Here is a 15,875-nt window from a genome sequence, read left to right on the forward strand (position 1 = left end):
GATCTGTCGTCTCGGATAACGGCTCAATTGAAATGGAAGTCCAGTCGCGCATCGCGAAAGCTGCGTCTATTATGGCTCGATTATGCCGTTCCTTGTGGTCAAAGCCCAATATAAGCCGAAAAATAAAAAAATGCGGATCTACAACACGACCGTGATGCAAGTCCTTCTCTACGGTGCTGAAACTTGGCCGGCAGCTGCTTCTGTTCGTGATACCATAGATGTGACCCAAACAAACTTCCTAAGACGAATCGAAGGGATCAAGTGGTACGACTTCGTCTCAACCACCCGGTTGCTGACAATAACGGATCAGACCCCCAACTCTCGTCAGCTCGCCATAAGAACTCTACGGTGGTTTGGCCACTTAATTCGCATGCCAGCAGAAGCACCCGCCAGCATACTTTTCAATTTTGATCCTCCTCAACATGGCAGGAAGCGCCCCCGAGGAGGACCCCGGTTCAGATGGAGGGACAGCCTTACCCAGTACTTCTCCATGATCGGTACTGATCTCCAAGAAGCAGTCACTCTTGCGCAGGACCGTTCGGAATGGAGGCAAAGAGTCTCATCTCTCTCTACGCTGGACCACCAGCAGGAGCCTTAAGTCAGTAAGTCAAGTATATACAGTGGGCTGTAATAATGCAAAAGGTATATATATAACATAGGTTTAAGAATGGAAAGAAAAAACAAAGAATGAATTTACAACGATAATCAAGTTAAAAATAAGTTTTATTTGAACAATACCATAACGTGATGACATTTGATTATGAAATTTGGCGCTTCGCATTGATATTTCAGTACCAGAGTTTCATCAATTTTTTCTCAAAGGAAAATTACGCGCCGGGCATGAATGCAGACTTGCAGCTGAAAAACTTCCTTTTTTCACATATTTTTATCGATATTGGTTTGAGTTTTATTGTCTTTAGTACTGAAGAGCCCATTGAGGAGATAATCAGACAAAGGTTTTAAAAATTTTGCCCTTTTGTTCAAAAAAGGAGATCATTAAATATTTTAACTACGAATACGTAAATAATTGTTTTCTAGTTTATTTTCCGTGATACGTACGTCTCTTGATTTCCCGATTCTTATATTTTACCTCGTAATATGCACGTGTTCGCAAAAAAAAAATATGGCTCACCAAATTTCTTTCTGCTTTCGCAATGACGAATACTACAAATTCGCACGATTTTCCAGTGACTGACAAATACATACTGACCCGCTAATGTCAGAGTAAATCGGAGGAGCTGTTTGTACGCTCCGAGAATGAAGTGCCAAAAATCATCAGCCGTGATCTTACTGTTATACTATCTATATACAGTGGTCCTGATACACAACCTGGCCTAATAGATGGTGTTATAAGAACCCTTCAAACATATAACGTTTACATAGCGGCTTTATCTCAAGCTAGATTGATAGGTTTTAGATCAATTTTAGTTGATGACTATGAAGTTTTCTTTTCTGGCACAGAAAAGAAGCGTGAAGCTGGCGTTGCCCTTGCATTTATCAGGAATGCAAAGAAGTCGATGCTTGAGTTCGTCCTCCAAAACGAAAGAATGATGAAAGTCCGTTTCGCAAATTCGCAGTCAAAGCTGACAGTGATGGTTACGTATGCTCCGACAAATGAAGCCGAAGATTCCAAGAAAGACTGGTTCTATTATGAACTTAACGATCTAGTCGATACAGTACCTGAACACGATATTTCAGTTATATATGGTAATTTTAATGCCAAAGTTATGTCTATAGTTATGCACCTGAAGTGACTGGACAAGGTTCGGGTGTCATAAATGATAATGATGTGCGATTGATAGATATGTGTGCTGGCCGTGGCCTCATTGTTGGTGGCTCGTGGTTTGCCAACCGGGAAATCTACAAGTGTACTTAGACTTCCCCTGGTGGAGTGACAAGAAGCCAAATTGGCAGGATCTTGATCAGAAAGCGACACAGACGAGGTTTGGAGGACGTGCGTTCCTTTCAAGGTGCTGATTCGTTCTCTGTTCACCAGCTAGTGATCACCCGTTTCAAGCTGAAGCTAAAGACTATTGTGAACTTAGACCCAGATCATGGAAAACGTGCAAAGTGTAGCTGAAGAGACTCTTGGTTTTGTTAAAAAGAAAAGAGAACAGTGGAAAAGTGATTCTTCTTGGAAACTCATGTCAGTGAGGAAAGACGTGAAAATTCAACTAGACTTCTGTGACCTCGTTGCCACCTCTGAATATAAAGACTATCTTAGGAATACGTAAAAAAAAGTCCATAAGGCTGTAAAAAGGCCAACTAGAGCGGAGAGACGTTGATTTCTCGACGAAAAAGCTGCCGAAGCCAAGGCTGCTGCTATTAAAGGTGATAGCAGGATAGTTTATCGCATAACAAAAGAGATCACAGAAGACTTCAAAAAGCCTGCTACTGCGATTGATACTAAATCGGGACGACTGTTAACACACAAAGAAGAAATCGATAATAGATGGGAAGAGTCTTTCCACAAAATATTAAACTCTACCGCTCCTGCAGACTCTGCGGACCCCCGAGATGGTCCACCCCTTTCCGATTGGATATAAGTACAGAGCCAATTAATTTACATGAAGTAGACAGTACTACGTAAACTAAAGAATGGAAAAGCAGCTGGGATCGATGGTATACATCCTGAACTTTTGAAATACGGTGTTGGGGTGCTAGCTGAGCCGCTACACCCCGTTAATGCAGATATGGAACAATAAGGGTATTTCCACAGACTGGAAGAAAGGGGTTATAGTGAAATTATTTAAGAAGGGTAGAACTACTGATTGCAACAATTGGCGAGGTATCACGTTACGCTCTGCAGGAAGGAAAGTCCTCTGCCAAACACTTTTGAATCGCGTCCAGACAAAAGTTGACGCCATACTCAGAGATGAACAGCATGGCTTCCGACCAAGTAGGACATGTGCTGACTTGATCTTCAGTCTTAGAATACTTATTGAAGAATCAATTGAAGGGCAGACTGAAACCATAATGGCTTTTATCGATTTCTTGAAGGCTTTCAACTCAGTCCATAGAGATTCACTGTGTAAAATACTGCGCTACCATGGCTTCCCTGATAAAATCTTCAGAACTATAATGGCGTTTTAGGATGATCAAACGTGTGCTGCATGGACTGATGATGGGAACCTGACTGAGTGGTTAAGTCAACTCAGATGTTCGACAGGGGTGCAATCTGTCCCCAGTGCTGTTTACAATATTCATTGACTTCCTCCCAAGGACGTGCAATTTCATAGGTGACATCCAGTTGGATGAAAATCGTACTTTATTTGATACAAACTTCGCAGACGATATACCACGCAAAAGACGAAAATCATGCGCAATAACGTGAATAAACTATCTGCTGAGCCGCTGACAGTTAAAGCAAAGGAAATTGAAAAGGTAGAGATGTTTAGATACTTGGGAGTCTAGTGAGCACCGGTGAAAGCCATGAGCATGAAATTGTCACACGTATTGCGTGCGCAGGAAGCGCCTTTGATAAGTTAAGAAACGTTTGGAGAAGTGCCACTTTCTCTTTGAAGCTGAAATTGAGGCTCTTCAATAGTAATGTCCTGTCAGTGCTAAAGTATGATTTTGAAAGCTGGGCAATGACAAAACAGCTAGAGAAAAGAATCCAAAGATTTGAAAATAATTGTCTTCGACGGATTCTCAGAATTAACTGGACGGTTAAAACTACCAATTCATTCATTAGAGAGAAGACTTAACAGCCACTCGTTATCGATAAATTCATAAGCAGTCGGTGGCGATATTGGGGAAACATGGTTAGAATGGGAAGACAACGCCTGTCTCATGATGTTTGGTATTGGACTCCTCCAAGAGTCCGACAGCGCGGACAACAGAAGGTTACACTTGGACGATACCTAGAAAAAGACGCAGTGCTCTTAAGAACATCCTTTGATGATCTTTGGCCAAAGACGCTGGAGAGGTCACCGTAGAGGCGTCGTTGCCGCCTTATGCGCCGACCGGCGTGGGAAGTGCTAAGTAAGTACCAACACAGTTCTACAGGTCACATGCCATTTAGCTCTAACTTTTAAAATCTTTAAAAACATAGTTTAAAGATTTCCAAATTTATGGTGATTCCAAACACGTAAATTTTAAAAAGATCAAAGTTCCAAGTACAAAATAAATAAAAGCAAAAAATAACTTTAAAAAGGAGAATTCCCATTAGTTAATAATACAAAGGTTTTTCCAAAGATTATTCCCCACAAGCATTTTCTATTTTAATCAAAGTTATGTATTTTAAACCACAAAAATCCGATTTTTCTTTTTCATAAAATCGGTTTTCGTAATTAATTTTGTTTAGCATGCTTAAAGAAGAGCAAGGCGGTTAAAACTGCAATCTCCGTCATCGTAATATATAACATAGTTAAAGGATAAATATATACATTCAGCAATTTAATTTTGTTTTAGAAATGCGACACCATCACTAGTGCCACAGGAGAAAATGATAAGAATAAGAATCATTGGATTGAAATGTATTGCATGAATTGGATTCCAATCGCAAGAGCAGAAAAATCTCAAAAGGTGGAGTGGAGAAAAAGTGCTCTGTCTCAGTATTTCTAAACATATTTCATTGGAGAAGATAGAAGCCTGTGTTACTGTTTTTATATATTTATACTACACCCATAAATCCCACCCATGCTCCCGTGTAGACCAACATTTCAAATTTACTGCTTAAATTACTTTTAGAGGAAGAACTATTATGATAAAAAAGACAGCTGCTTTCTGACATTACTGCTAAACAGACGATGACCGAATCGTCTGAAAGCCATTTTTCATCCATTTTCAAAAAACAAATCCACTTAATTGAGTTTGAGTAATACTTTATGGAGCTATGATATAACACTCACGTAGCAAAATATTTTTTAGAGAAAATTGTTCCAACGCTACATTTGCTAGCTCAAAAGCTAAAACAAATCATATAAAAAAAAATCTATATTGGAAGCCCCATTAGTGATATATGTTCAAAAAAAAATTCACAAAATCTAATCGATTAGCCGATAATTTAAAATATACTGGATTTGGTGGGAATCAACCTAAAAATGCATTAAAGCTAAATACTCAGGAAATGAATAAGAGGCATCCAATACAATCCTTAGATTTAGCATGCGTAATGATAAGAACTAGGGGGAAAATCACCTTTGATTTTCGTCCTTTCCCAGAGTGGTGCCAGCGTTGGAGACTATTTTTTCACTGGATGGGGCCTTTGCCTCATAGTTAATAGTCGATCGGCGACCTACTGAGCCACCAGCTAAGAGAGCTCGGTTTGTTGCCATTGTGTTAGATTTGACGACACTGCCTCTTGGCTTGACAAATAAGTTTGGAGCTGGGCTATTAGTAGCTGACCCTAAAATAAATTTGCAAAAATTATCATAGAGGTTCTATTACATATATTTCATAGATAACTGATCAGAACAGTACGCAGTTATGTAGAAGGCACTAACTCGTACAAAAGAGGAGACGAATACGCTTACCACTTGTGCCTTTTTACTTATGCAGAAAACATGCACAGTGGTGTGGTCTCACGAAAATTTAGAGGGGGGGGGGTATTCTTTAATATGTATTCTTGTATTCTTCATATGCAGCATGAAGTCGTTAGTCTTCTAGTTTATTTTAGTTTACAAACTAAATTTCTGGTTTTAATGGAGACAATTACCTTTACTAATTAAAAAAAATAATTTTGCAAGGTAAAGCAACTGATTATCATTTAAGTTTAATTATTCGCCCACGTCAATGACAAAATAGTTAAATATCTCAGAGCCTGAGAAGCCTTTTGAATAGGGTATTTACGAATCTAAATTATGAGCTTGAAAAATCAAAAGCTTTGGCTCAGGAAATTTTTCTCAGGAAATGTTTGTGGAGATTATACCATAAAATCATATGATATTTTTTTGTAAAATGAATTTTTCAAAATATAAAGAGGAGGGGGGGGGGGTATTTTATTCTTTTTCATATTTATTTTTCAATAAAAATACCATGAGAATATCATAAAAAGTTATTTATCAAAACCGAAGAGGGGAGGGGAGACGAAAATCTACCCCCCTCCCTCCGCGTCTGTAATAGCAACTGATGACTTCAGCAGATACGCTTCATCCGGGACTGTAGATAATCCTTGAAAAAAAAAAAAAAATGTCAAAGGAAAATTCCGCTGTTCGTGGAAGTTGTGATAACTATATATGTATCTTTGTGAGCATTTGGGTCGACAAAGTATGTAGTTCGTCCTTCTTAAGTACGTCTTTATACTGAAGTTAAGCATACAAAAATGGCCATCATCCACACAGCTTTTGCGTAAATGTTTAGGTTTGTAAAATTTCAAGTTTTGATATTCAATTTATTTATTTATATTTGGCCTGAAGAAAACTGTTTATTGCTATAAATTGGTTGAGAAAAGATTGACACTGATAAAAAGACAAAACAAGACAAAAAAAAGAAGCAAATACTGTAGGGAGTAATGAAGCAGTTCGTGGTATCGAACTGTAAGTAAGGAGTGACTCGGCCCAGAAACTCATAGCAACAGATACTCTAAATAAAAGAAATTCTATAACAAATACTAATACATAAAAAGAATCAGCTTTTCTGCTGATTCCAAATATATAAAATTCATTAACTTTTATGTTACCCGTGAAAAGAAACGAGCTCGAAATTTTTTTCTGATTTTCGAAAAAGTGGGAAACACACCACAAAAGTGAAGCGATTTTAATGAAAATTCACTCCATCAGATTCAGCATATGAGAGCCATATTGTAGATGGTATAGAACTCAAGCTCCTATCCACAAAATGTGGAATTTTTTTTATTTTGTTTTTGGCAAAGAGAAACACTTTACTTTTATTCTTCAATAAATGAATTAAATTGTCAGATATGTTCTTTGGTTTTGGGTGGGACCATAAGTATTATAAAGCAAGATTAATATTTACAAACTTATTGATGTTCTTAATTTAAAAGTTACGACTTGTTTTGAAATTAATTGGTAACCTTTCATGGAGTTGCTCCCTTTGACACGTTTCTAATAGGATTATAGGTTTTAGTCTACAAAAGAGCAAGAGCTTCGCAAAACATTTTTCATGAAAAGATGCAACATCAGGTGGCTTACAGCATTTATAATTCGTTCACGATTTCGGAACATCAATGCATTTTCCCGTGGGCATTTTCAAGGAGAGTTTTTCGACCAAATATCATTTACATGGATATTCCCAATGGATACCGACAGGATGGTGCTCCTCAGGAAAAAATAAAAAAATATATATACTTAACAATATAGCAATAAACAATAGCACAATAGTTAAGTTGAATATATATATATATATATATATATATATATATATATATATATATATATATATAATATATATATATATATATATATATATATATATATATATATATATATATATATATATATATATATGAATAAGTTGAATCAATAAACAATAAGATACACACAAATGAAATACGGACAAGAAGTCCCGAACGCACAAAAAAGGTATTAATCAAACTAATTTTTGTCCTAAAGAATTTTCTGAATCCAGAACACACACGTACATAAATAATAACAATAATAATAATAGTAATAATAACAATAAATGGAGTTCAAGTCAAACCCAAAACTGTGGAAAATAGTTTTTAGAATTGTAATCAACGAAGAGTTCAAACTGTAAACATTTGACTCAGGTTACACTTAAGCAGCAACTTGTTTGGATTTAAGTAATTTGAGTAAATTCACCATATCGAGAAATCATTATACCAATTTTATTCATTAAACCATTATACCAAGATAATTCACCATTTAACATAAAAAAAACTAACTACCTATCACAGTTTATATAATTAGCAGTATGATCTTTCCCTATCTCACCCATTATAAAAACCCGGACCGAGGTGCAAGGGCTCCAGAGAACGTATAAACATAAGCGGCATTAGATCTTTTCACGGGTAGACAAAGAATAATCACCTACGGAACAAGTACTGACAAAACCACTTGGCCGGCTCAACCAATAAGTGGACAATAAGTGCACTAATAAGTGGGAGGAGCTTTTTGTTCGCACCGAGAATGAAGAGCCAGAAATCATCTGCGGTAAACTTACTGGATAATTATATAAACTGTGCTACCTATATACCTGAAGCAAAGACTTTCGATAGTTCGGGCATTCATGCGAAGTTCATGCAAATTTGATAGTTCATGCCTTCCCAAAATATAATTAATCGATCTTATTATTGTTGAAAAAACATCCTTTATTATTAATGTTTTCAACTTGGGCCAGTGATTTTTTTTCAAATTTATTTTCTAGTTTTAACGTTCATCAGATTAAGAATAAAAGAAACAAAAGTTGGGAACAAACAACATCTTTGTTATGAGAACATACGGTTGTGCATAATGCTTCGATTATGTACAACCAAGTTAGCCCCCCCCCCCCTTCCTAAATAAAGAACGTTCGAATAAAACCTTTACTTTTTATTATATGGTTGCTACAAAAAGAACCTCTTTATAGCTATGAACCCCCCCCCCCCCATCTCCATTGAACATCCTGGGTAAGGTCCAAAAAAGGTCCGGTTTGAAAGGTTTTATTGCTTAATAAGAAAGTTTTCATTCCTTTTATTCATTCTTCCTCATATGACCGGAAAGAATAAAATAACTTTTATTTCATCTTACATTCTATTGTTGAAAAGGTAAAACAGCTAACGACCGCTTCATTGATTCATTATAAAGGTTTAGAAAACAGAGCACAGTATAAAAAAAAAAAAAAAAAAAAAAAAAAAAAAAAGCAGGGGAAGGGGGGGGGGAGGGGTGAACAAAAAAGTATATTTACAGTACCACAATATAGCAGTACAAAATAAAGTAGCAGTTTATTTTATTCTTTTCCGGGGTAGAAAGTATTTTGACCATGTTTCTCTTTTTAATACTTTTTTTTATTCCTAAATTCGCAGCGCCTGGTATAATTACATCTAATTTGCCGCTAGTATTTTATCGAGGATTTAAGAGACTATTGAACCTTCTTTTGAAATAGTCAACAGATAAACTTCCAATGATAACTTCTACAGAATGATCATTCCAGGTCGAAGCAAAACGTCTGATGAGGTTGTTCTTCAAATACTCTGTTCTCTGCGTGAGAGCCTCAAAATAATTGATCCCAGCTGTGTGCCTTCGTGCCTGTCTTGTCGGTTGTACAATGGGAAGGAGAGGGGGGGGGGTACAAAACTAGAAACCTCTAGAGAAGGAGATGAGCTAGTGAACTTGTAGAAAACAACGATCAACGCTACATCAATCCTCTCACTAACAGACCTGAGAGTCGTGGGGAACGACTGAACCTGCCCTATCAGCCCTATTCTGGGTCTTTTGAAGTAGCGACAACAACGTTTTTGGAGCACCAGCATATAGTGGGCATCAATACTAGATAAAATCGCTATTACATCTTCCATACTCGGTTAAATGTAAGTTTTATTAAATCTGAGTATCATTATCTCCAGCCCAAAACGGGAGAATTGAAACGGTTTTTCTGGGAAGGTAGGTGCCTGCTTTTAATTTTCTTGAATGACCAATGATTGGTTGAGGGCAATTAGCATGCAAAGAATGCTTCGGTAGCTGCACATATTGCCACTTAGGCTGTATTGACTGAGGCAAAATTTGAGAAAAGAAATAAGTCGGTGAGAAATCACTGAAAAAGTAAAAGAATATGACATCAAACAGCCTAAAAAGGAGTAGCTTTCCTTTGAAAGTGTAGTTGTCTTTGACAATACCAGTTTCAATTTTTATGCAGAAAAAGGGTTGTCGAGTTTATCTAATTAGTTTTCCTTATTTATTTTCACAAAATAAAACCAAATTGTTTTTTTTTTTTTTTTTTACAATATTGAAGTTTTTCAGGTGTGAACAAATTTTTCAGGTATGGGGTATTCTTATGTCGTTGGTGCCTCAACATGTTTTTAACGATATTTTACTGATGGAAGATCCTTAAATAAGCTCAAGCAGGAATATCCATTGTGTAATAGATATGGCAACAAAAACAGCTTAAAAAAAATGTTCGGATCTGTTCACTACGTCACCGTACCATAATTCGTTCTTGATTCTGAATTTTATTCTGAACTAAAATACAGTTTATAAGAGCTTAGTTTTTAAGTGAAAACGTTAATCTTTTTTCTAGTCCATTGTGGTAGCCTGCACAAGCGTTCGCAAAACTATGCCATAATCAGATATATATTTTTTTTTAAGTCTTGAAAACCTTTCATTTTCATGGCAGAATTAGATTTTTTACCCTTTGTTCAACTGCCGGTTTACATGATACAAAACAAACTTAGAAGGGGTAGTTGCTACCAGAACGGGCTCAGACCTGCTAAACACATTATAACCGTTCATCTACCCTGCTAAACGCATTCTAAAAGTGCCATAGCGATCTTAAGTCATATTTATGATGAAGTGACGTTTTCATATATAGGGTGTACCAAAGCAGAACTTTATCTAGCCGAAAAAAGGAACTTAACCAGATATGTCACTCTGATATGAAAGGCAAACTAGTCAGCGAGCTGGTAGGCTGGTTATGATAATGAAAGTGTATATAGTTGAAGAAGTGTCTGGGTGATTTTAATAAGTCAATTAGCAGTTTTTGGCATATATTGATTAAGTATTTAAACTAATACTTCTATTAGAATTAAATAATTCTATTAGTTAGCAAACAACACAAAAATACTTCTTAAAACATGTTTGACCTTGTGGAACTTTACAAATTCAACAGACTTAGTTACTACTAGCTCTAAGCACCATGAAGATTCCAAAGATGCGGCTAACAGAACTAAACTACCCTCAAATATACTTAATGAGGCTCTTAAAAACTTCCCTGATATTGAAAATATAAATAACTTGGTATCTGATAAACCCTAACCAATTAAACTGGAAAATACAAAATGAGCAAGGTGAAATACTACTATAATAAGATTTGCAAGTAAAGCCGAAAGGTATACATGTGATCTGGATCTGGATTATAAAGCACAATCTCCTTTTGATCCACTTGATACAACAACCGATGATCGACTAACCGATGATCGGTTGAGAGCAGTTTCTATGCAAGGAATGCTGCGCTAGGCTGCACACATTTCAACTGAGGCTGTATTGACACAAGCTCTGTCTATTCTGAAATTGAACAGTCGTAACCTTCTTTTTCTGTCCTTATCATGTCCTATTTTTGGCAAAAACGATATAGAAATACAAGAGAAAAAATACCCCAAGAATCTCATTTCATTAATTATAAATGTACTATACAAATACTGTAATAAAATAAAGTAAATAATAATAAATAAGGAAAATATAAATTCAAACTAAATTAAGACTTACAAATAACAAATAATCTGAGGTTATCTGGGGTTCTGGTAGGTGGGGGGGGGGGTCGGGGGTTATACGGGAGGATCTTTCCATGAAGGAAGTTTTCATGGGGGAAGGGACATTGCTATGAAAGGGGCGCCGGATTTCCCATTATCATTAAAGAAAAGAATCAGAAATTAAATAAAAAAAAAACCGTTTTTCAACTGAAAGTAAGGAGCGACATCAAAACTTAAAATGAACAGAAAATATTACGTATATGATTGGGTTCACCCCCTAGTCAATACCTCGCTCTTTAAGCCAAAGATTTTTTAGTACTTTCATAAGAGATATTTATTCTAATTAACGGCCTTTGTGATTTTTAAAGGATTGGAACAAAATTCAAACTTTAGCTTTAAGACCAAGGTATTGACTAGGGGGCGAATCCCCTAATATACGTATTAAAAATCTATGAATATAGAAGTTCGTTACGTAAGTTAATTCGTAAGTAACGCATATTTATTACCAATTAAAACGTTCATAAATAGAATTAAACAAGTTTCGAGAAAGCCATTTAACCAAATAAAAGTAAAATTAATATGCAAATTTAGTTTTAATTATTCATGTACGGTGAGCGAAAATCAAAACTTACATTAATTCAAAAACAGTAAAAAACTAAATAAAAGAAAAAGTTTTTTTAATTGAAAATAAGGAGCAACATTAATACTTAAAACAAACAGAAATTATTCCATATATGAAGGGGGCTGTCCCCGCCTCAATGCCTTGCGCTTTACGCTAAAGTTTTTCTTTCTCACAACTCTATTTTTTTAAACAATAAAAAACTTTAGCGTACAGAGCCAGGCGTTAAGGAGGGGACAGCCCCTTTCATATACGGAATAATTTCTGTTCGTTTTAAGTTTTAACGTCGCTCCTTACATTCAGTTAAAAAAAACTTTTTTTTTTTTATTTAATAAACAAAAGAACTGCTTCCTCCCTTGATACCACAATGAACATACGATTGAAATGGGGGTGAGCCTTATCATACCTTGTTATTCAGCTTCAGCCTATTCCAGAATTAACCAGCGATCATTTGTAACTTTAGATCAAACACTTACCTGTTCCTTCAGCGTTGGAAGAATTATTAGAGCTTTTGTTAGATGAATTTGCTGTATTTCTCGATAGTATACTTTCACCAGCTTTCAATCGCGCCGTCGTTTCTTTAATTGTGGCAGAATCTACTGTGTTTTGCCGACGGAAGAAAGTCGTTGAAGTCTGAGAACCTGCACCGGAAGTGGTCGTGTTTGTAGCAGCTGTGGTATTTGAAGGAACGGTAGATGTTGCTGGTCCTGCAATAAACATATAAATCCTCTAAGGAACATGTTTTATAGATTAATTTAACTGCCTTGGGGCCTCAGATGCCTTTGAGTAGTTTCCCCTTTGTAGTTTGTTGACAGAACCCATACTGAAAAATAAAAATACATAAAAAAAAAAAAAAATACATTCGATTATCTCTGGTCAAGGAGCAAAAGGGACGGTTATTTTTTTCTATTATGTTTTTTGTAGTAACAGAAGTAGAAGCTTTCAGAAATAAGTTCATCTTCTTAAGAGGGGGAGGAGGGGTATTTCAGTGTCCTAACAAAAAAAAGCCTGAATCGGAAGTAGTTGTGTTTGTAGCATTTGTATTTGGTGGAAAGATAGATTGTTCTGAGCATACAATACACCTTATTAATTTCTTTCTTGAATAGTCATAATCAAGACTCATCACAAAATGCAAAAGCTGCAGTGTCCCTTCAAATCACCCCTTTCCCAACCTTCAAATTGCCCCAGCATAGATGGACATCAATATTTATGAAGCATGCCAAAATTAATGTTGTCATTTTCTATGTAGCTTCAAATCAAATCCAATTAGGGCAAATTTTTATAAAGCCAAGGAGAGAGAAAATGAAATCTGATCGTTTGAATTCGTGAAAGTGGAAACTCACAACAGTATGTGTCTGAACAAAATCAGGAAAATCGAGAGTCCGACTTTTAATGAAAAACACTTTCATATACAGTTTTTGGTAGTCATGGTCGCCAAATTTAAAACGAAGGAACATGGGTGAAAAATAAGCAATATGTAAGCTAAAATAAATATAGTACCCACTCCACCACTACACCACCACACCATCATTTTGAAACTTACACCACTGTAATGCCACATAGTCGCATTCCACCACTCCCCAAATTTTGAAACTTACTTGTATTTGGTATTTTCATTGAAAATGGCTTTTGTGTATTTTTATAGAAAGAAAATTGCGCCCCCCCCCCCCCCGTAGATTTTGAATAATTAATTTTTGCCCCACCCCGCACCATCATACCCATTGATTGATGCCATTACCTGCCGCAGAATATCTTCTTTAACTTGACTGGCTAAGTAAATTTTATAATCCGTACGGTTCTTTTAGGAGACCCTTAAAAGAACCTTGAGACATTTCCAAAAAGTAGAATTAGAACACTTCAGCAAAAAATTCTCCTTTTTCAAACATAAAGCTATTTGACTCACACGCATTTTCTGTTCTTTATGTCCAGGGAATCTAGGAATTACACAGAATCTCCCGAACATATTCTCATGTTGAGTATAGGCTATATAACACCAGCAATCAAATTCCAGACTTGATTTTATAGAAACCATTCTACATAAAGCTAAGGTAGAAAGAAAAATGTAGACAAAAAACTGAAACAGAGAAACTATGACAGTAAAATATCAATATAAAAATATAAAAATAATAATAAAAATATCTATAATAAAACACAGACTTCGGGCAACACGCACTTACAAAACGAACAGGGGAGAGTGAAGGGACTAGCAAGGAAAACGAGGAGTAATGAAACCTCTGGCACTTTTATTTTGATAAAAAAAAAAAAAAATCTTTTTCTGCAAAAACTATTGTTCATATCCCAAACAAAGAATACAATCCCAAATGCTCGTTTACAATACAATTTAAGCAACTGTTGGGCGAAGGATAAACAAAGCTTGAGCATTCGCCATTCAATATAAATCAAGTTAAAGAAACAAAAGAAAAATATGACGACGATAAAGAACAAACAGCAATAATAATAACAATAATTTATGTAACATACTAAGGTATACAGAATTTCAAAAATAAAACCCAGCTACATGCTTTCAAAGAAAAAAAATCAGAAGGGCAAGCTCGAGCCAGCAATGAAGTAGTTTCTGGTCGAAGAGCGAGCAGGATCGCCCCAAAGAATTTGTATAAAGGGGTGAAAGAGTATTAAATACCAAAACATATCCAAAAATTTTGACGAAAAAAAAAAAAATGTAGACAAAAATTTTAGTCAGCTAGACCCAAAAAACTTAACCCGCCACCCCTCCACGCTATCACCTTGAAAAGACCCATACTCCCTCTCCCATGCATGCTCATGCTTTTCTTGGTCAGGCACAATAGCTTTAGTTGGCCCACCAGTGCGCGCCACCGTCTGTCCGCCATTTTCTGTCGACTCACTCGCAATCACAGTTTCCCCGCCCGAGCTTGCCCGTCGATTTGGTTTCATCGACATACTTCTTGGGACGCCTCGATGTGCAGTATTCCCACTTGTAGCTGTACTGGTAGTTGTCGAAGTGGCTGTGCTACTATTATCTGATGTTCTTCCTGCAACTGTTCGTAATGAAAGGGAACTGCCCGACCGAGAACCATCACTTTCAAGCTAAAAAGAAAAGAACAAATATATTCGATGATTAAGGTGAAACCCACTGAACTGATTTTTGGAAAGTTTATTATACAAATTTTAGTTTTTCTTCTTAGTTTTTTTTTTTTTTTAATTTATTTTTCTTTTTACTGTTGACTGTTAAGAAAAAAAAAACATTTAAGAAAAAAAAAAAAAAAACGAATAAATGACGGTAAATATGACGGCACTAGACCCCAAAGGTCCAAACCAACGGTGTTGATCTTCGTTTCGTGGCCCTTCAGTCAGATAGTGCAATGGGGGGGTTGGTTACCCAGCCATCCTGTGCTTTCGCACACCCTTCCTGCTTACATTCCCCAGATTTCTCCAGTTCGAGGCCGTGTGAGGGGGAGGGGTTTGACCCCCCCCCCCTCCCCAGAAATGTTTGTCCGATTCGTGAAAACGTAATGGATATGAACAAATTCTTTATGCGTTTTTTAAAGTTTTCTTTGTAACCCATGAAATCCACATTTTCTAAGTTTATAATCAGTGCGCAGTGACAGCTGCATATATATATATATATATATATATATATATATATATATATATATATATATATATATATATAATTATATATAATATATATATATATATATATATATATATATATATATATATATATATATATATATATATATATATATATATATATATATATATATGTATATATTATATATATATATAAATTATATATAATTATATATATATATATATATATAATTATATATAATTATATATATATATATATATTATATATAATTATATATATATATATATATATATATATATATATATATATATATATATATATATATATATATATATATATATATATATATATATATATATATATATATATATATATAT

The 15,875-nt window shown here is 35.4% G+C and overlaps 1 protein-coding gene across 6 annotated transcripts in view; it reads right to left on the reverse strand.

Annotated features, from left to right (window-relative positions):
* Window positions 1-15,875, reverse strand: part of LOC148950469 (MAP/microtubule affinity-regulating kinase 3) — a 171,267-nt gene that overhangs the window by 36,703 nt on the left and 118,689 nt on the right. For 4 of the 6 annotated variants that reach the window (XM_089092420.1, XM_089092423.1, XM_089092424.1 and 1 more), the window contains exons 11-13: window positions 14,747-14,990; window positions 12,401-12,631; window positions 5,143-5,350 (exon numbers count right to left, since the gene is read on the reverse strand). In XM_089092420.1, the coding sequence (XP_088948546.1) occupies window positions 5,143-5,350; window positions 12,401-12,631; window positions 14,747-14,990 (683 nt within the window). The remainder of the gene's footprint in view (window positions 1-5,142; window positions 5,351-12,400; window positions 12,632-14,746; window positions 14,991-15,875) is intronic. The other 2 variants (XM_089092422.1, XM_089092421.1) reach the window with 2 other exon arrangements.

Source organism: Artemia sp. Qi Xiang Cuo, chromosome 7 (genome assembly GCF_049724085.1).
Source record: "Artemia sp. Qi Xiang Cuo chromosome 7, ASM4972408v1, whole genome shotgun sequence".
NCBI lineage: Eukaryota > Metazoa > Arthropoda > Branchiopoda > Anostraca > Artemiidae > Artemia > Artemia sp. Qi Xiang Cuo.